Source organism: Podarcis vaucheri (assembly GCF_965113315.1).
Source record: "Podarcis vaucheri genome assembly, chromosome: 4".
Classification (NCBI taxonomy): domain Eukaryota; kingdom Metazoa; phylum Chordata; class Lepidosauria; order Squamata; family Lacertidae; genus Podarcis; species Podarcis vaucheri.
This window is the reverse complement of record NC_138762.1, coordinates 89,784,646-89,804,018: the sequence shown is the minus strand read 5'-3', so window position 1 is coordinate 89,804,018 and position 19,373 is coordinate 89,784,646. Positions and strand designations below refer to the sequence as shown.

Below are 19,373 nucleotides of genomic sequence, written 5' to 3'. Positions count from 1 at the left end.
CTAAGGGAGCTGGGCATGTTTAGCCTGGAGAAGAGGAGGTTAAGGGGTGATATGATAGCCATGTTCAAATATATAAAAGGATGTCACATGGAGGAGGGAGAAAGGTTGTTTTCTGCTGCTCCGGAGAAGCGGACACGGAGCAATGGATCCAAACTACAAGAAAGAAGATTCCACCTAAACATTAGGAAGAACTTCCTGACAGTGAGAGCTGTTCGACAGTGGAATTTGCTGCCAAGGAGTGTGGTGGAGTCTCCTACTTTGGAGGTCTTTAAGCAGAGGCTTGACAACCATATGTCAGGAGTGCTCTGATGGTGTTTCCTGCTTGGCAGGGGGTTGGACTCGATGGCCCTTGTGGTCTCTTCCAACTCTATGATTCTATGATTCTATGATTCTATGATTCTACTTTTTCAATGGAGATGGTGCCAACATCAAAATACAGTGTGTGTGTGTGTGTGTGTGTGTGTGTGTGAGAGAGAGAGAGAGAGAGAGAGAGAGAGAGAGAGAGAGAGAGAGAGAGAGAGAGAGAGAGACTACGTTGATGATTTGAAAGGCAAAACAGCAATATTCTTTCTATTGGAGCCACGCAGGGTGAGTTGTATTTACACAGCCTCTGTTAGTTTCCTTTTACCACGAACAAGGCGAAAGTCCAAATGTTCCAGCCTCCCGGCTCTTATTGTACATCTGCTGCTGTATTATTCTTTAGCACACTAAGAACTCATTGACCAGAGGGCAAGTTAACATATTGGTTCCCCCGCAAGACATCAGCTGCAGCAGATGTTTTAAAAAATGCCTATTATGTTATTTTGAGATTTCTCCCCCCAAAATATCTTGGAAGCCATCGAATGCAGAGTCTACATATGTAGCCGTAAGGTAAACGCTTTTGAAGAAAGGGAAATGGCACCAAATAAGGAACAGGCTTTCCTGTTTTGATATATTATTTACGATATTTGAGGAAGTATTTTCCAAATGGCAAAATGCCACAGAATAAAGGACTGGCTTAAAGCGTATAGGGTACGAGTTAGTCAAAATAAAGCATGTTTGAGTCCCACAGATTTCAGTAGCATGGAATGAAGCATGTGCTTTAGTCTACCATGGAAGTGAATGGAAGTTAACAGGGTTCTACTTTGGCTGAATTTCTGAGAGAAAGAGAAGATATACAAGGGAATCCTACAGAAATTTAAAGTGGACCAATTTGGCTAGCATACACCAGTCTCTCATTCTTGAACCTTAAGAAACAGTGAGTAACCAAATGGCAGATTTACTCTTTAGTCCCACTCTCTCACATTTTATTAAATACAGGGCAGTCTTCAAGAAGGGAAAGTGTTTGCCCCGACAGGAGTAATATGTGACCCAGAAGAACAGCAAATGAACTGGCAGAACACCAGGAGTTGGAATGAAATCTTTATTGACCGCAGCAGGAAAGGTTGGAGTTGTCATGGCTCCAGCATCAGTACATCATTCCATTCACCTGATGCTGGTGGAATGGAATCCACTGGGCTGGACAGAGGCAAAAAAGCTTTCCCACGAGCCCTTGCAAAGGGATGAGGTCAAGGCCATTTTGCCTTGAGAGATTCCTGCCCACCCACTCTCGGGTTAGAGACTTTACTGAGAAATTATGGGGCGCTGGTTAATAGGGCCAGAAATAATTTTTTCCTCTCTCAACCTGATTGGCTCTTTTCCCACCTTTCCCTCAGTGACATTATGGCCTTACTTTGTTAGGCAGAAGAAGGTAGTTTGTATGAGGGCAGAAATGGCATTGGGCAGATCAACATAGTATAGGGCAGGGGTGTCCAAGTAGTCGGCCCCAATTGACAGGTCAATCCCCAGGTGATAGCGGTTGATGATAGTTGATCGTGTGCTGACTTTCCTCCGCAGGGGGGGGGGGAGAGCAGCTGGCCTGGCCCCCTCGCTCTGTCCGTCACTCACGCACGATTGCCAATACAGAAGACGGAGTTATCACTATTGGGTTTACTACCTGGTAAGCGATTTATGACATGTCCCCCCCCCAGCAGCATCAGAAGTATGTCCGCCCCCCCCAAAAAAAAGCACTCAAGAAGTTTGGCTTGCCCCCTAAAAAAAGCTCAAGAAGTTTGGCTTTGCCCCCAACCCCCGGTATATCACTGCTAGTTTTTTAGGGTTTTTTCCCCGGGAGTAGATCACAGTCTCTTGGGAATTGAATGTCCCTGGTATAGAGGAGCTCCCATAAGGTGCCTAAATGGAGGATTGACTGAAGCTCAGTGCTGGGATATCTGCCTGGTAGGAATCTGCACCCTGGTCACATAGTGAGACTTTGCTTGCTCAGTTTGCACCACAGCAAGGTTCAACACTGGCCGACTCCCATGGAACAGGTTTGGGGCAGATCCAATCCATCAACGTGGGGCTTGTGGAATGATGAACTGATCTTGGGACCCCATGCCATGCCAACCCTTGCCCTGCCTGCTGCTGTCAATAAAGATTTGGCCTGGATTTTATCCCATCAGCATTGTACAGTCTGGTTCTTTTGCTGTTCTCATGGGTCACATAATGTGCCTCCCTGGGCAATACATGCATCAGAAAACTGGTTGGACAAACATGCTCATTCTGAGTATAAATTGAGAGATCATGTTACATGGGGCTATAGCTAATAAAGAGGTACTAGTGCAGAATTTTTGGTTTGAGCATCTATTTGGAGGAGGGCGGGGATGTTGCAAGAACAAAGCTTGAAGGCCAAGAAAACAATATAGCCAGAAACCCAAGCATTCTTGGCCAAAGCAAGTGGCCTTTGGCCGTCTTTGTTTATAGCTCATTCTTCATAGACTAAACTCTGGTAAATTGCAAACTTGTAGATGGCCTCTTCCTCTCTCCATATACACAAACTACACGCACACACAGTTTACACTGCATTCTCTGTAAACACAATGAGGGAGGTAAGGAAATGGAAGCCTGTGTTCGCATGTTAGTGGAACTGACCCACAGATATTTAAAAGTATTTTGATAAGTTAAGAGCAAGGTTTTTAAAGACTTCATGAATTAGAACAGAAAATTTTAGTTCACTCCAGTAGATCTGAAAACCTACAAAGATTTCATTTTCAACTAGACATAGAAGCTCATTTAGAAGCCTGTTTCAGTGGAAAACATTTTCTGTTTGCATATGTAATTGATAAGTGCCCCTCCAGTACGAAGCGGAGCGGTTTGAGTTTTAGCTTAGTTTTCAATGTTTACAAGGCATTGACAGCATTTCCGTTGAACTGAAAATCCTTTAAAAAGCCTATTTTCCAGGGTTTTTGACTGCACACTCTTTGCATCCTGGCATAAGCGTAGTACACGTGTCAAATCCCTCCCATTTCCCTGATCCAGTTATGTCCATATGTGCTCAGATCCCTAACTGCACCAGGAACTGCAGACTCAAATGGATACCATGTGTGCATTTGGCAAGGCCCAAAAGAGGAAATCCCCATAGAGGGATTGGTCTGTATAACAAATGCTCAGTCTGGTGGCCTATCACGCATATAGGGGAGTTGGGACTGAGCCCTTCACCCCATCCTGTTCCTGAATGGATCATCTCTCTTTGGTGGCTGCTGACTTGTTTTACACACACACACACACACACACACACACACACACCAATGACAGATTTTGGGGTCTCACATTTAACCAGCGCCCTGCACAACCTAAGGTTGCCATACCTCGAAGAGCAAAGAAGAGGACAGCCTGAGCCGCTGCCAGCCCGAGCTGGGGAATGAGGTGTGTGGGTGAAGGCATGCAAGGCCACCGCTGTCGTGCCCATATGTCTCTTCCCCCGGCTTGGGCTGACAGAGGCCATGGCATGAACAGCAGCCCGTGCCCACACCCAAGCCACTTGCGTCTCAGCCCAAGCCCAAGGCACTGTCAGGCTTCGGAGGAATTCTATCCCTCCCTCAGTAGCAGCAAGAAGCAGAGAAAAACAAAGAAGAGTTGCTCCAACTGAGCTCCTCCTGCCTCTCTTCCTAGCTACAGCAGTTCCCCTTATGGTGGCCTCCAGAGGGTAATTGTCTCTGAGTCCTTTGCTCTTGCACTCTTGATGAACGCCGGGTTCTGGGAGAAGGGGGGTCAGAAATACTCTCCAGTGGTAATGTGTCAGCTGGCTGCTCTGCCTCTGTCTCCACCTTCTCTTCTCCCAACACCTCCCAACTCTTCTGTTCAGCTGTCTCTGAGCTATGACCTCCCTCAAACCATGCTGTAATTCAGGCTTCCTCAACCTCAGCCCTCCAGATGTTTTTGGCCTACAACTCCCATGATCCCTAGATAGCAGGACCAGTGGTCAGCAATGATGGGAACATTTGGAGGGCTGAGGTTGAGGACGCCTGCTGTACTTCGATACTGCCTTCCTCTTCTATGGAAGCTTCAGGAGAAGGGGGGATGATCTCCACCATTCCTCCTCAAGCTCATCCCCTTCAGTCCAGTCCCTGACAGCCACCCAAGCCACATGCCCCAAACACCAAACATTTCCTTTAAAATGTAAAAATCCACTCAAATAAGCATGTTGCCCCCCCAAAAGAGGGCATGTCTGGGTTTTCCTGGATGTATGTTGACCCTAAGGTAAAGGTAAAGGGACCCCTGACCATTAGGTCCAGTGATGACTGACTCTGGGGTTGCGGAGCTCATCTCGCTTTACCGGCCGAGGGAGCCGGCGTACAGCTTCCGGGTCATGTGGCCAGCATGACTAAGCCTCTTCTGGTGAACCAGAGCAGTGCACGGAAATGCTGTTTACCCTCCCGCCGGAGCGGTACCTATTTATCTATTTGCACTTTGACGTGCTTTTGAACTGCTAGGTTGGCAGGAGCAGGGACTGAGCAACGAGAGCTCACCCCATCGTGGGGATTCGAATCACCAACCTTCTGATTGGCAAGTCCTAGGCTCTGTGGTTTAACCCACAGCACCACCCGCGTCCCTTATGATGACCCTATGCAACACCAAAATGTGGCACCCCTTTGCCACTCCATTCTAAATCATAGTTGTGGCCTTCCCGGTAGCACCCCAGAGACTCCACACCCAGTGCAACTGAACCAGTCCCACTCTGCACAATTTGCCACTGCACAAACACACCACCCAAATGTAGGATTACCCTGAGAAGGACATGTGAGAAGAAGGTGAATTGCTGGGAGGGGCGTCGTGCAGGGAGGCTGGCATAAGGAAACGCCCTGACAAGAGTCAATCTTGTTGGTGCAACTGCACTATATTGACCTTCCCACCATCTCACCCCTGTCTCCCAGTGAACAACAGCTACTCACCTGCCTGGAAGCTAACAATCTGGCAATCTGGCAAGCTACTTCTGACCTAATCCTCAAGCAGCAGTGTAACCTTGTCCAGAACAGGTCAAATACCACTTCCAAGCAATTCACCAACAGTACCTGTCTTGATCTCAATTATTTTGTTAGCCTCAACCCCACCCAAGTTAGCCGACTCCAGGCACCCATTTGGGGCCTCCACCACTACTCATGGTTCAGATGAAAAAGAGAGAGAGAGAGCTGGGTGTTCTCTGCATATCAGTGTCACCCAACTCCAAACCACAAGTTAAACCAGTATTAATACATTAACAGGGAATGGAAGGTGATGCTAGGCTGTCCCATCTTCATTGTTGGCTGTTGCTAGTCCAACAGTTACAGTGATCTCTGCAGGCCTATACAGCCTTGTTTTTAAACAGCTGAAGCCCCACTGATTTGCACGTTGGATGGAATAGGAGATGTAGGCGATGCTGACTCCAGTTCCCACACTCTCCCATAACCAGCTGACCTGTGGAATTTCAAGTATGTTGATTGTTGTATTGCAAAGGAGAAACATGTGTGGACATGTGCGTTATTCCAGCTAGGAATACGTGCGCCAATTCCTGCATTTGCATCCCGGTGGTTTTGGGGTGTTGCCTTATGTTTAAAGATGGGAACAGAGGGCGTTTCTTTGGCACCACAAATGCGAATGTGACCTGAGACGGTTTTCTTGACACCCGTCCTGATTTATTTCATCCCTGCTTACAAGATAGATTCATAATTGACAGAGACAGGCATTTCAGTTGAAGTCAGGACTCAAAAGCACCCGTCTCTGGGCTTGGCAGGCTAGTCTCTGATGAACAAATACGACATAATTTATTGATGGACAACATGATAGCATCAGATCTGTCTATGGGTAGAACTGTGCTCAGATTACTCACTGTTTTGCACAAATGTCTGATTGTATTGAAAGCTACCTGGAGTAAATCCATTGGGAGAAAGTTGGAGGACTATGCAGTTCTTCATCTTTCTTTCCATGTGTTTGCAAGTGACACGGATATATATATATATATATATATATATACACATATATATATATATTCCCTCAGGCACTTATGTTTACTTCACTATAGAAACACAACTGTTAATATAGTCAAGCACCTGGTCAAAGATGAAATGCAGAGCCCTCAGCAAAACAATAGAAGGTATTGTTGGTGCACTGTGCAGAAATTGCACACAACAGTTGAAGCCAAATTTGCATACCTTGTAAACTGGCCATAAAGCTGAGCCTGTCGCATAGGCAATCTCTTATTTATTCCTATTTTCTTCCAACTGGAAACATGGAGGCAGGACTCAATTGATAGCCATTGGGTTACAAGTTGTGTAGACTCAGTCTAAACTGATTCTGAAATTCCTCTACTGAGGCGAATTGGTAGATTTCTATTAACGGAGTTTTACAAGTAAATCAAAGTTTAATTTCATACCCTCCAACATTTCTCCACTGAAAATAGGGATGTCCCATTCCATAATGGTAATTTACTTTTTATACCCCACACACCTTACTGGGCTGCCCCAGACACTCTGGGTGGCTTCCAACATATATAAAGACACAAGAAAGCATTAAACATTAAAAAGAAACCTTCCCTATACAGGATTGCTTTCAGGTGGCTCGGGAATCGGATAACTCCATACCCTCCAACAGTTCTCCAATGAAAATAGCCACATCCTAAGGAAAAGTGGGACATTCTGGGATCAAATCTGAAACTGGGTTGGCTTCTCTAAATCAAGGACATTCCTGGAAAATAGGGACACTTGGAGGATATGTAATTTTTTCTTGGGCATAATTATGATTACCAGTGGAAGTGTGTTTTCCATGTTAATTTTGTCTCAAGTTAATGTGAGGCCTCTTCTAATACCTGGCAAGTTACCTGTTCTGGGTGGGGTTGAATTCCCTCTAAAGGAGCAAGTTTGGGGTTACATCTCTTTCACTGGAAGCCCAAGTGTCTCATTATCCAAATATATAATAAGCAGACTAGTTTTCCACACTTGCATTTAAGGACAGAAGCAGCATATTCAGAGCTATGCAATTTCAAAGTGTTTGTGAATTTTGACTTTGACATATGCCCTTTGGATATACGCAGCCAACCACTTTACCAGATGAATGGCAGCACGATGTTGAATTGCTTTGGAGGTGACCTACCTTTTCTTCACATATTTACCACAAATTCATCCAGCTATAGACGTTCTCTGATGGCTTTAGCATGAGGGTTGGCTTGGAGTTCAAGGCAGAAGTTGTGGTTGACCACATCCTAGCAGACAAAATATAATTGCTATATTAGGATCTTATACATATTTCAGTAGATTCCCTATAAATAATCCCCAAAGCTCAACTCCTTTACATGAAATATATTCAGATTTTGCCCTTGGGGAAAAAAAGAGAAAAAGATGGGGCTGGAATCCCTGATTCAGCATTTACTGACCACATTGCCATATTGCAACTTTTATTTGACTCGAGCACGTCCAATGATCAAACAAAACACTTTGAGGCTTAAGCAGGGATTGTTACGCAATGCCCTGAGGATTTACTATTTATTTATTTTAAAAATATCCATGTCACCCTTCTGTAAGATCTGGAGCAAAATATAACCAACCAGGACACTCTATATTAAAACCTCTCTCTGCCCTGATTTTCCATCTCCCCACCCCACCCCACAATCCAATTCTCAGCCAGCATCTTGTAGAACAACTCTGAATGTTCATCCTTATTGGGCTGTTTGGGTGTCCCCCTCCCCCTGCTAAGGGTTCTCTTTGTCTCTTTTGGTAATTAACCTTTGGGTTCACTCAGCCCTACAGATGCGGATGGTGGCACTGATCCACACTCAGGGAATCAGCAGTAGGGAATTAGCATTTACCAGCCTTCCCCAACTTTTTGCCCAGTGGCATAGTGTGGGTTACCAGTGCCCAGGGCTGCACAGAGGGGTGGGAGGGAGGGAATGCATGGTTAATGGTCAAGGATGATAGGAACTGTATTCTAAAAGCACCTGACAGCGCAAGGTTTGGGAAGGCTAGCGTACATAGGCTATACTGAGCAGATGCTACTTCGTATGTCCTTAGTTAGTGTAAAATTTACTTTTTAAAAAAACAGCCCAAACCCAACAGGGAATTCGTGGCACATCTGGGTGGCAGCAGGAAATCCTGTGGCCATAGAGTCAATTCTTCAGGGATCCCTTGCCTCAGCAGAACAGGCCAAATGACAGATTTTATGTACTTTATCATGCACTAGAAAGAGACTTGCTTCTGTTTTGAACATTATTTGGGGATGGGGGTGGGGAATATAGTATTCTTGATATGGCATGCACATTTAAAAATGCATGTTTGCTGGCTGACATCTTGGAGTAAACCTCTGAATCTCAGATGATCGGACAAGTTATGTAACAGCATACATACATTCAGGTCTATTAAAGGGCAGGAACATTTTCTATGGATAAGATGGCTCAGTCCATGAGGTCTATACAGACTAGCTAAAAGTCATATTTGGTGACAACACTGATATTTAAGCATCTTGACCATTTGGGAAGACCCTTCGAGGGTTGAAACATCTTTGGTCTATAGCAATATCGTTGGCCACATTTTGCTGGCCATATAAGATGATGTTCTGATGTAATTTTATATTGCCATGATTATAACACTGAGATTTTAGATTGTATTTGATATATACCTTCTAAATTTGTGTGTGCACATGTTAAATGTGGATTTAAACTTCTTTGTTTTTTATACATTGGGAAAGTAATTTGCAGGTTTAGACACTCAGGCCCAATTTTGTACTTTTGTTCCCTTACAAACGGCAGCGCAGCCATGAATATGACAATCGCATTTGTGAAAACATGTGTAACAGACAAGTACACTCACCCAGGTGGCTGTTCAGTTACTGTTCCCTGATGGGAATAAACTTGGTGTGGCAACTTGAACTGTCTACCATGTAATTTGTGAAACAGCCTTGAGCAAAGTAGAATGCATTTTCTTCCTAGTGCATAAACTTAGGATCACAGCCTTAGTGATCTGAGCAACTTAAGATTATGACATGCTGCCTACCTTGTGGGGCATAAAGAATCGCAGGAGAAATTTCTCCTGAACGATCTACTGATAAGGTGATGAAAGTATGAATATCCCTGCTGGAAAACAAGCATGCAATGGCATTCCGAGATTGCATAAACTGTGTTTCAAAAGCGAGGTATTGGCATTTTTACAAAACCGTATGTACTCTGAAAGAAGGGTTAGCTCAAACAATGCCAAATATGTACCACAGTAGAAAACAAATATTTGCCTAAGGTGCTGAGCAAGCAGCAATAAGCAAGCTCAGGTAAGATCCATTCATAGGCATTTTTCTCTCTCTCCTGTAAAGAGCTTTCCCTGAGCTGCAGCATTAACACTGGAGTTCAGTGTCATGGCTATGCCTTTTTCTTTTTAACTAGCAAGATGTCATTGTCGGTACGTGTGTTTTGAGAAAAGCCTTCAATTCATAAAGAGCCCTGAGGGTGCAGTGCATTCTGCACAGAGACAAATTTACACACACACGCACACACACACACCATGCCCTCAAAAGTACAGTATCCCCAAGGACATCACTTTACCTATTTCAGATATGAAAGAATGGGAACCATTTATTTATATGGGGAAAACACCACTGGGTTTATGGCAAGCAAGATCTGCTTCTAGCTTCCTGCAGTGAGCTCAGTCACCAGCAAGAATGAACAAACTTCTCTCTGTCTCTCAAAAGAAAATACGAGAGTTTCTGTTGTATGTGTTCATTCTAGAAGGGGACCTGAAATGTTCAATACATTCTTATTTTTTTTGCTCTGACCTTATTCTTTATGGTTAGCTCCAGCAAATCTTGCAAGGTTGAGCAGCTTGTGTACAGCTCTAGGGAAACAGATTTGCATAAATATTTTCAAACCTGATTAGGAATATAGCCTCACCATCTTCCCCGTGGGAACTGACTTGTAATCATTGCAATGCCATGAGCGCAGGAATGCTGCACATCCAAAGCTAAAGGGTAAGGGAAAGAACCGAAATCATTCAAATGAGGGCTGGGTATACTCAGTGGTGACTAAATACTGACTGTTTATAGAAACAAAACCTAGAAATGAGGGAATGGAATGGAGTATCCTGGAGTGGAACGGCTAGGGCTGACTGGCACTCTGAACAGCCATCCACACTTTTTGTTGTGTGCTGAGGTCCCCAAGCCACCCCAAATAAAACACAATTCACACAGAATTTTTGTTTAAGGTTTTTGGCATAATTTTGGCCACAACTTTATTAAAATACAGTGGTTGCTGAGGCATTGGTTGCGACTATCTGACCCCACACGGGGACAGACTGACATTCACACACCTGCAAAAGTCAGAAAGGGAAAACATTTTGGGGAGAAAGATGGAGCTGGGTACCATGCCCTCACCTCTCCCCAAATGCTCCCAGGGGCTCTTGCCTGGCTCTAGCCCCTTGACAGGATTCAGACAAAAGCATGACAAGCATGGCAATACTCTTGTAGCAGCAGTATGGGAGGGGCAGGCACAGCCAATCCATGCCCCTCCACCAACCAATTCATAAAACCAATGCCTAACCGCAACCTTACAAGTTGTGATGATGTGCTACACAGTAGGCAAAAACCAAATGGCACCAGCCAATCAGCCAAACGAACATAATTCCTACCAGGCCCCTGTGCCAAAAGCAGACGACCCCATGACAGGCATAGTAAGGTCAAGCGAACAACCCTAAATATAGGGAGGGTGGGAGGGTGATCCGATGCGCGCAGCGATAAGAGGAAGCTCAATGCTGCGCGCAGGGAATATAAAGCTTATGGCTGTCAATCACAAAATGGCAACATCAAATTCTCCCCTATGACAAGAGGAGCCCAATCGCAATGGTGGCCAACTTATCTTTCCTGCCCAGCAACAGTGGGACGTCTTGTTAGACCCCACCACAACACGTGCTCTCCATGAAGGAGAACACGCTTTGTAGTTCTCACTTCTTTGCTTACATGTGAGAAAGCAAAAGAGTACTCAGCTGAGGAGTGGGATAAACCTGTTACCTGCCTCCAGTGACCCCATCCAAATAAGAACCAAGCTTGGAGAAGGAGAGGCAGGCTGACAAATCTAAAAAGAGAAAACGCAGAAGGGGAGGGGAATAGAAGGGGGGAAAGGAGAACAGTTTGACAGTGCCAGAAACAAAGTGGTGAACCAAAAACAGGGATTTATATACAGTTTGGGACCAGGCTGATCTTCCAGCCCTGGTGGTCTTGCTTGGATGGAGGGACTGAAAATGACCCAGCAGTCTTTCGTCCCCTGGCTGATGGATGGGGCCATAGTGTACTTCCTTTCTGCTCTGCAACTGGAGCCAAGTGTTCTTTCTGGCAGGCAAGGAGGAAACAAACTCATTGCTTCCTGATGGATGGGGACAGACTTGTCTTCCTCCGGCCATAATGTTCTTCCTGGGAGGCAGGGGCTGTGGCCTCCCTCGGTCCCTTGGTTCCCTGGCCAATGGCAGAGGCCAGAGTGTACTTCCCTCAAGGTCTGATGTCTGAGGGCAACAGGCAGATTATGAACACATGGAGAACATCTCCGGTACTATTAAATATGTCAGCATTCAAATACTTCATAATGCTTAAATGGAGTTTTGTAATAAACCACACACACACACACACACACAAAATTCCAGATGGCTGCATTGGTTCAGCAGAAGAATTATCTCCAAGCAAAAGTAGAGTACCTTCATCAGGACCAAGCAAACTGCCACAATAAATCCTTATGCACTGAGGGCTGACCCATACATTGAGGATTGCTAAGGGCATTGTCAGAGACTGGGTGAGGTGGAGTGGTAGAAACCGCCTGACCGAGAGCCCTCTCAGGGAAAGTGCAAAGAAAGAGAATTTGGATCTGGGATCCTGGTGGTGGGCAACCGGACGCACCCCAGAGGAGGGGAAGAGCTGGGATGGACTGGGAGCTTGGAGGATCAGGAAAAGGGGGAAACAGGCAGGTGCCGCTGCACAGAGCAAAGAGAGGAGTCAGACTTAGCACCTTTACAGAGCCTGCCAGAACAGTGTTTTCTGTTCTGATTCATTAATAAAGGGACTAGGTAAAAGTAAAGGTAAGGTAAAGGACCCTTGGGTGGTTAAGTCCAGTCAAAGGCGACTATGGGGTTGCAGCGCTCATCTCGCTTTCAGGCCGAGGGAGCCGGCGTTTGTCCACAGACAGCTTTCGGGGCATGTGGCCAGCATCACTAAACTGTTTCTGGTGCAACAGAACATCATGATGGAAACCAGAGTGCACAGAAGCATCATTTACCTTCCCACCATAGTGGCACCTATTCATCTACTTGCACTGGTGTGCTTTTGATCTGCTAGGTTGGCAGGTGCTGGGACTGAGCAACGGGAGCTCATTCCATTGCAGGGATTCGAACTGCCAACCTTCCAATTGGCAAGCCCAAGAGGCTCAGTGGTTTAGACCACAGTGCCACCTGTGTCCCTTAAAAGGACTAATTGCAAGTTAGCAGGGGTTGCCTTCTCTCTCTGCTCTGCAAAGTGTGCTATGTGTCAGTTCCCTTGACATGTCAATCCTATGTCCATAGTTTGGCACAAAGCAAGCTAGTGTAAAGTTACACCACATTGTAACACATTCAGCAGCAGGGCTTCTGCTGTTGCTCTGCCTAAGCACGGCAGAGGGGAAAGAAACCTTTAAAATAGTGTTTTATGTTGGGTTGCCCGATCACATGACTGAGCAGAACGGGCTTGGGATCCAGCCTAAATCTCCTTTCCCTTCCAAATGTCCCTTTTGGGTGCACTTACACCCAGTGGCGTAGCGTGGGTTGTCAGAGCCCAGGACCGCATGGAGGGGTGAGTGGGAGGGTGGGAAACCGACAGAGTATGCACGCGCATTTAAGTGTCTAACAGCGTCCGCATCACCCAGGAGCTTGCAGCCACTGAGATAAGAAAAGAAGAGTTGTTCCATTGTCTGGAGAGGTCACTTCCCGGTTCGCATGGAGAAGCCATTTTCAACAGAGCCCAGCAATAGAAGCATGCGGCTGCATTCAGGTAGCGCCAGGTGTTGAAATTTTGTGCCCCCTAGCAATTTTGGGCCCGGTGCAACATCTCCTGAGGCTCCCCCCCCCATTACACCACTGCTTACACCAGGGGTCAGCAAACGTTTTCAGCAGGGGGCCAGTCCATTGTCCCTCAGACCTTGTGGGGGCCAGGCTATATTTTGAAGAAGAAAAAAATGAACAAATTCCTATGCCCCACAAATAACCCAGAGATGCATTTTAAATAAAAGGACACATTTTACTCATGTAAAAACATGCTGATTCCCGGAATACCTGTAGCACAGATTTAGAAGGTGATTGGGCCTGATCGGGCCCCTGGGCCTTAGTTTGCCTACCCATGGCTTACACCATAAATGGCTCCATCAGTTTCAACTCACCAGCTGAGCTATGGCTGAGCTGGGATGAGCAAGTTATGCTGGCATATCTTCAGCTGAGCTGGGGATTGGGGGCTTAACACCAGCTGAGCTGGAAATCAGCCCGCTGAGATCCACAACATCATAAACTGCTCATCCCAGCAGGTCTTCCCACAGAGCTGTCCCTCCTGATTTTTGCAGGAAGTGGCTTTGTTTTATTCGGCATTCTAAATGAGGATGTGGATTGGACTTCGATTTAACAGCTTTTCAAAGACTTTGAACATGAGACTATGTAAGGAAAGAGAAAATCACATCTGAGCATGTAGGGATGACCTTCAACCAAGGACATCAATGCATTAGTCATGTTCAATTTCTGACTCAAAAGTTGAAATGTCAAAAGAAGGACTGGTTAGTAATTCTGAAAGTATATGGTCACCTTTGTATGGGTATAATAAACTGTCTCAGTCAGTGGCGGAGGAAGGGGGTGTGGGGGTGGGGGTTGCCCCAGGTGTCATCACTAAGGAGGGTGAAAAAAATATGAGGTTTTCTTTTCTTTTCTTTTTTTGAAAAAAAATGGGCTCACGAAACTTTTTAGTTCAGTCAAGAAACGTAACAAAATGTGGCTGGTACTGGATATCACACTGCAGAGGCCGGAACTTACCGCAGGGCCTGCAGTGTGCCCAAGCCACGCGTCTCTCCTGGGAGTGACATGGTGGCTTGGGGGCCTGCAGTCTCCGCGCTGCCTGAAACGGCAGCATGGGACTTGCATCTGCCCTCTGCCTCTCCTTCAGCCACCCTACAGCCGATGGGGAGGCGGCAGAGAGGCTCCACACAGTGCTCCCTGGCCCCATGGGTGGCTTGCCCTGCCCCCATTGGGCTGCTTGTCCCACCCCCGGCTGCAGGATGCGAGCACCACACCCGGCACCCGAGCGGCTAGCTATGCCACTGAGAAGAGTCCTGCTGAATCCCATCTGGAACAGAATCCTGTTCTCACAGTGGCCAGCTAGATGTCTATAGGAAACCCTCAAGCATATACCTTCCAATACGTATTTACCCACCAGCAGGATCTTGCACCTTTGCTAGTGCTATGCACAAACATTTGAAATGCACAATATGATTGCATCCTGCCCTATCCCCACCCCAGTTGTGCGGCAACTGAAGTGTCTGTGGGTGCTTCCAGCTGGGGACTTCATATTGTAAACTGGCCATTCAGAAATTGCAAATGGGACATTGGCAGCAGGGTTCTTGTTTTTGTTTGTTTTTTACTTGTCTGGTTTTCTGTGAAAACTGTGAAACTGAATATAAAAGGAATGAAACACAGCCTAGCATTTTGATGCTGATGTCATGGGGGTGTATGCGAGAGCAGTGCCAATCCCACAATAAAAACCTGTCTGGAAGCAACCTATAATATACCAGGATGTGGCAAAATAGGGAAACGTACCTTTTAACTCTTCAAAACTGCAGCGGCAGCACATCTCACCTTGCTCCCTCTTGTAGCCCTCAGATATTGGAAGATGGCTCTCCTCTCTCCTCTTCTCCAGGCTAAACATACCCAGCTGCCTCAACTGTTCCTCATCAGGCTTGGTTTCCAGACCCTTCACCATCCTGGTCGCCCTCCTCTGCTCACCTTCCAGCTGCTCAATATCCTTCTTCAACTAGCCTGCACTGACTGGCAGCAGCTATCCAGGGTTTCGAATGGGGGGGGCATTCCCAGGACAGAAGGCCTGCATGCATGCAAAGCAGATGGTTCGATCCTGCACTATGGAGACCCCTAGCCTGCCTTGAAGGATGTGGAGGTGGTCTCCCTTTGGAAATGGGGCTGCAGAAAGAAGGATGTGAAATGCCAATGTGAATCTGTGGATAGAAGATACAGCCCAGCTGCAGGCGGAACAGAAGGTGCCTCCAAGTTTTGACAGATAAGCATCACCTCTCAGGAGGGGCCTGGTCCAGGTGGAGGGGTTGCCATGGTGACAAAGACATGCCCTCCTTTGTGACATCTCTTGCTCTTCCCTTAAAAGCCTCTGACTTGCAGGCGGCCATTGTGGGTTAGTGAGGAGAGTCAGGAGAGAGAGGTAGTGGTGGTGGTGGTGGTGGTGGTGGTTGTAGAAGAGGAGAGGTTTGCTTGCTATTTTTCTTTTTATTTTATTTAATACTTTTATTTGATTCATTTAATTTTATTTATTTTTTATTTTATTTCTTATTTTACCTTTTTTATTTTAACACTTTTATTTTTTACTTTTTATTTTTATTTTTATTTTATTTTTATTATTTGTTTGTTTTTATTTTTTATTTTTTATTTCTTTTATTTTTTATTTTTTATTTTTTGCATATTTGTGTGCATTTGTGCATATTTGTGCACATTTGCACACATTTGTGCATATTTGTGTGCATCTGCACATATTTGCACGCATTTGTGCGTATTTGCACGCATTTGTGCGTATTTGCGCATATTTGTGTGTATTTGTGCGCTTTTGTGTGTGTTTGCACGCATTTGTGCATATTTGCGCATATTTGTGTGCATTTGCGAGCAGTTGTGCACATTTTTGAATATATTTCTTTTGTTTATAGAAGAATAGTTAGGGGTAAGTGTAAGGTTAGAGTGGGGGTTAGGTTTAGCGTTAGGGCTGGGTTTGGGGGTGGGATCAGAGTTTGGGGTCAGGCTTGGGTGGGAATTTTAGATAGGTAGTTAGCTTAGACAGGAGGGGCGGATTTTTCATCAAGAAGATGTGCAAGCTGTAAGTACCATTCCTTTGCTTTCTCTTGGTCTCCTGGGGGCGGGGTGTGAGTCCTGGGTCCCCTCCACAGCTTTGGCTCTCTGGTGTACCAGGGAGCTTCATGGCTGAGTGGAGATTTGAACCCTGCTCTCCCAGCTCCTCCCAGTCCAGCCCTCCAACCACTACACCTCTGCCTGGCTCCATTTTGCATCTCTCCAGCTGCCCTACAACATTGGCCTTCTCCCCCTTCCTGGGGGTCTCTCTGGCTCCAAGAAAGACTCCACCCTCTTCCTCATGTTCTGCTCCTTTTCTGGGACACCTTGATGCTTGGAGGACCCTCCTAGGGGTCTCCTCCCTCACCAAGGAAGGGCAGGGCTGTCCTAAGAAGACGAGGCAGAGCAGCCCTTTAACAGCTGGCAATGCTTGTCTTTCCTTTGGGTTGGAGCTCTTGAACCCATAGCACTTGGGGCCTCCTTTCTCTCTCTGCCAGCCATTTGTGCTCTGGGCTGCCTGTTTCCAGCTCTGCTGATGCCCTTTCAGGTCACAGAACTGCAGAGAGATGGCAGGAATTGGGCCAGACGCCCCTCCTCTCTCTCTCACACACACACCCTGAATTGGAACTACCGGCTTCTGAGTCGCTCTCTCTGCTCATCTCTTCTAGGTTCAGGCGCTTAAGGCGGCTGATCAGCTGCAAGAAGGTGGCCCCCCTAGAAGTCCTGGAGCAGCCTGCGGTGTCGGGTGAGCAAGTGGCCCTCCTTTTGGGGATGGAGGAGGGCAGGAATGGGCTAGGGGGGCATCTAGTAAAAAGATGCACAGAGCCAGACGGCTGGATCCAACCCGCCTATCTGCGACAGAATCTGGAACCCCCTCCCCCCAGCAACCACCCCGTTTTGTGGAGTCTGATGGGAGAATCGGGGGGCTGGGCTGTGGGGTAAGGCAGGGGGGCAGTTGTCAGCGGGAGGGGCACGTTCCCTGGGGAGCCATGTTCTGGGGGCAGGAGGTCAGGATTGGCCCCCAAGGCCTGGAGTGTCCCTCTCTTGTAGTAGGACTTGAATCCAGGAGAAAACTCTTGGAAAAGCCTTGCAAGGGCTCAGGGAGGAACTCACCTGTCCCCATGTCCTTCACTTTGCAGATGTGCTGGGAATCCACATCCCTTCCGTTGCGGTGAGTATTGGATAAAACGAGAACAGGGAGGGGATCCCTCAGACCTGCCCCCCCTCTTGCACTCCACTCTGCACTCTCAGATGTGGAGGAGCCCTCCCCCCACAAGGAACTGACAGCCTGACTTTTGCCTTTCAGCTGCTGGACAAAGATCAGCTCCAGCTTCTGGGCATCATCCAGGACTGCCAGGCAGCTCGGCTCAGGGGGCTCCGAACCCTGAAGTACTCCAAGGAGGAGACAGCCAAAGCCATTCTGGTGAGTGATGGGTGATGTGAGGGACCCCATGGGGAGGGAGGGGCAGAGAGGGGCTGGCGTTTGGGGTTGGAGCCGTCCTCTGGAGACTCCCGGAAAGAGCTGACTTTCCTCCTCTGCTCTCTTCTAGAACATCCTCGGGCACTTGGAGTACTTCAGGGATCGCCCCCTGAGCCTGGCCCTGGCCTTCGAGGCCCTCCAGCAGTTGAGGTGAGTGGGGTCTTTGGGGAGGGCAGGGCTGCAGGGGGACAGAACTCCAGGGGGAGCTTTGGGTGGGCAAGTCAAGCAGGAGGGAGAAGGGTCAAGGGAGACTTGGAAGAGGCAGTGTCTAACCCCTTCCCTTTCTCTCTCCAGTTTTATGAGACCCCACTTCAGCCCCTCTATGGTGAGTGCGATCCTCCATAGAACAGCAGAGGCAGTTCTGGGGAGCGCAGAGGAGGACAAAGAGGTATGTCCTCTGCTTTAACTTCTCTTTGCACAGCTCTTTATTCTTTTTACACTCTTACAAAATTTAACCCAGTAGCACTCAACCTCTCTTCTCTCTTTTCCCACAGGAACTGAAGAGGCCATTCCAGAGCCTGCTGGGGGGTCTCCTCCTAGAAGCCCCGAATACTGGCACCCTCCTCCAGTTGCTTACCGTAAGTATCCTGACAGCATCAGGAGTGGTTTTAGGGTTGCCCCCCGTCCCTTACCCAACTAACTGTCCCATTTCTTTCATCCCGCAGGACCTCCGATATTACGCCCTTTTGGGGAGTGAAGAGCAAAGGAAATTAGGGGCCAGCAGTATATCCCTGCTGCTGGCCCTTTCACGAAGATTCCCGAACCTAAGAGTAAGTATTTTGCCTTCCTGTATTCAGTTCTTTGGTTGTTTCCATCCTTCCTGGGTGGGGCTGCTTCTCTTACACCCATCCAGGGTGGGGTTCATAGTGTCAACTGACTCATATTTGTCTTTCCTCTGCAGAACACAGTAATTCGTCCGGAGCTGGCTTGTTTCAAGAATAATATGAAAGAAGGTAAGTCCCACACCTTGGGGACAGTGAACTCCCTGTCCCTTGTTTGCCCAAGACACACCTCCCAGGTCTTCTTGCTGGGAGTCCTGCAGGACCTGGCAGGCCTTTACCACCTGGCCTGGGAGGGAAGCACCCAGACTGACTCCAGCTACAAGAAGCGGAGAGGACTGAACTGATTTTCTCTCTTTTTCATGCTTTTCCATCCAGATGACATCATCATTGAGGAGCTGTGATTTTCCTCCTTGAATAAATTGCTGATCTATTTGGACATCTCAACTGGCCAAAGACTGGCAGAAGAAGAGGCACTCACTGAGAATCAGGAGGGGGACAGATGATTTAAGCAGCCATGAAATATGGACTGAGTTTGGGCAGAACAAGAAGGAAAGAAAGAAAGAAAGAAAGAAAGAAAGAAAGAAAGAAAGAAAGAAAGTTCATTTTTAATGGATTTTGAATAAACGTGCAATAAATTGTTACTATTTTGAATTTCATTGTTTTATTGTCTTCTTTTCTGTTGTTGAAATAGCATGAGCATTTTTTGCTGCTGCACCACTCTTGGGTTGACTCATG

The 19,373-nt window shown here is 46.9% G+C and overlaps 1 protein-coding gene and 1 long non-coding RNA gene across 3 annotated transcripts in view; one reads left to right on the top strand and one right to left on the bottom strand.

Moving 5' to 3' along the window:
• The window catches only part of LOC309530242, a 32,601-nt gene extending 16,720 nt beyond the window's left edge, over window positions 1-15,881 (bottom strand). The window contains exons 1-2 of the long non-coding RNA XR_014218718.1: window positions 15,111-15,881; window positions 7,423-7,531 (exon numbers count right to left, since the gene is read on the bottom strand). This is a non-coding gene — a long non-coding RNA (uncharacterized lncRNA). The remainder of the gene's footprint in view (window positions 1-7,422; window positions 7,532-15,110) is intronic.
• A 142-nt stretch (window positions 15,882-16,023) lies between these two features.
• LOC309531807 (uncharacterized protein) lies at window positions 16,024-19,230 on the top strand. Of its 2 annotated transcripts, XM_082221517.1 has the most exons (10): window positions 16,024-16,404; window positions 17,045-17,121; window positions 17,516-17,547; window positions 17,683-17,799; window positions 17,927-18,006; window positions 18,151-18,244; window positions 18,351-18,434; window positions 18,522-18,626; window positions 18,758-18,809; window positions 19,014-19,230. In XM_082221517.1, the coding sequence occupies exons 1-10, from the start codon at window positions 16,394-16,396 to the stop codon at window positions 19,037-19,039; spliced, it is 678 nt and encodes a 225-aa protein (XP_082077643.1). In that variant the 5' UTR covers window positions 16,024-16,393; the 3' UTR covers window positions 19,040-19,230. The 2 variants fall into 2 exon arrangements, with proteins under 2 accessions (XP_082077643.1, XP_082077644.1); XM_082221518.1 differs by lacking the exon at window positions 18,758-18,809.
• Window positions 19,231-19,373: the final 143 nt, after the last annotated feature.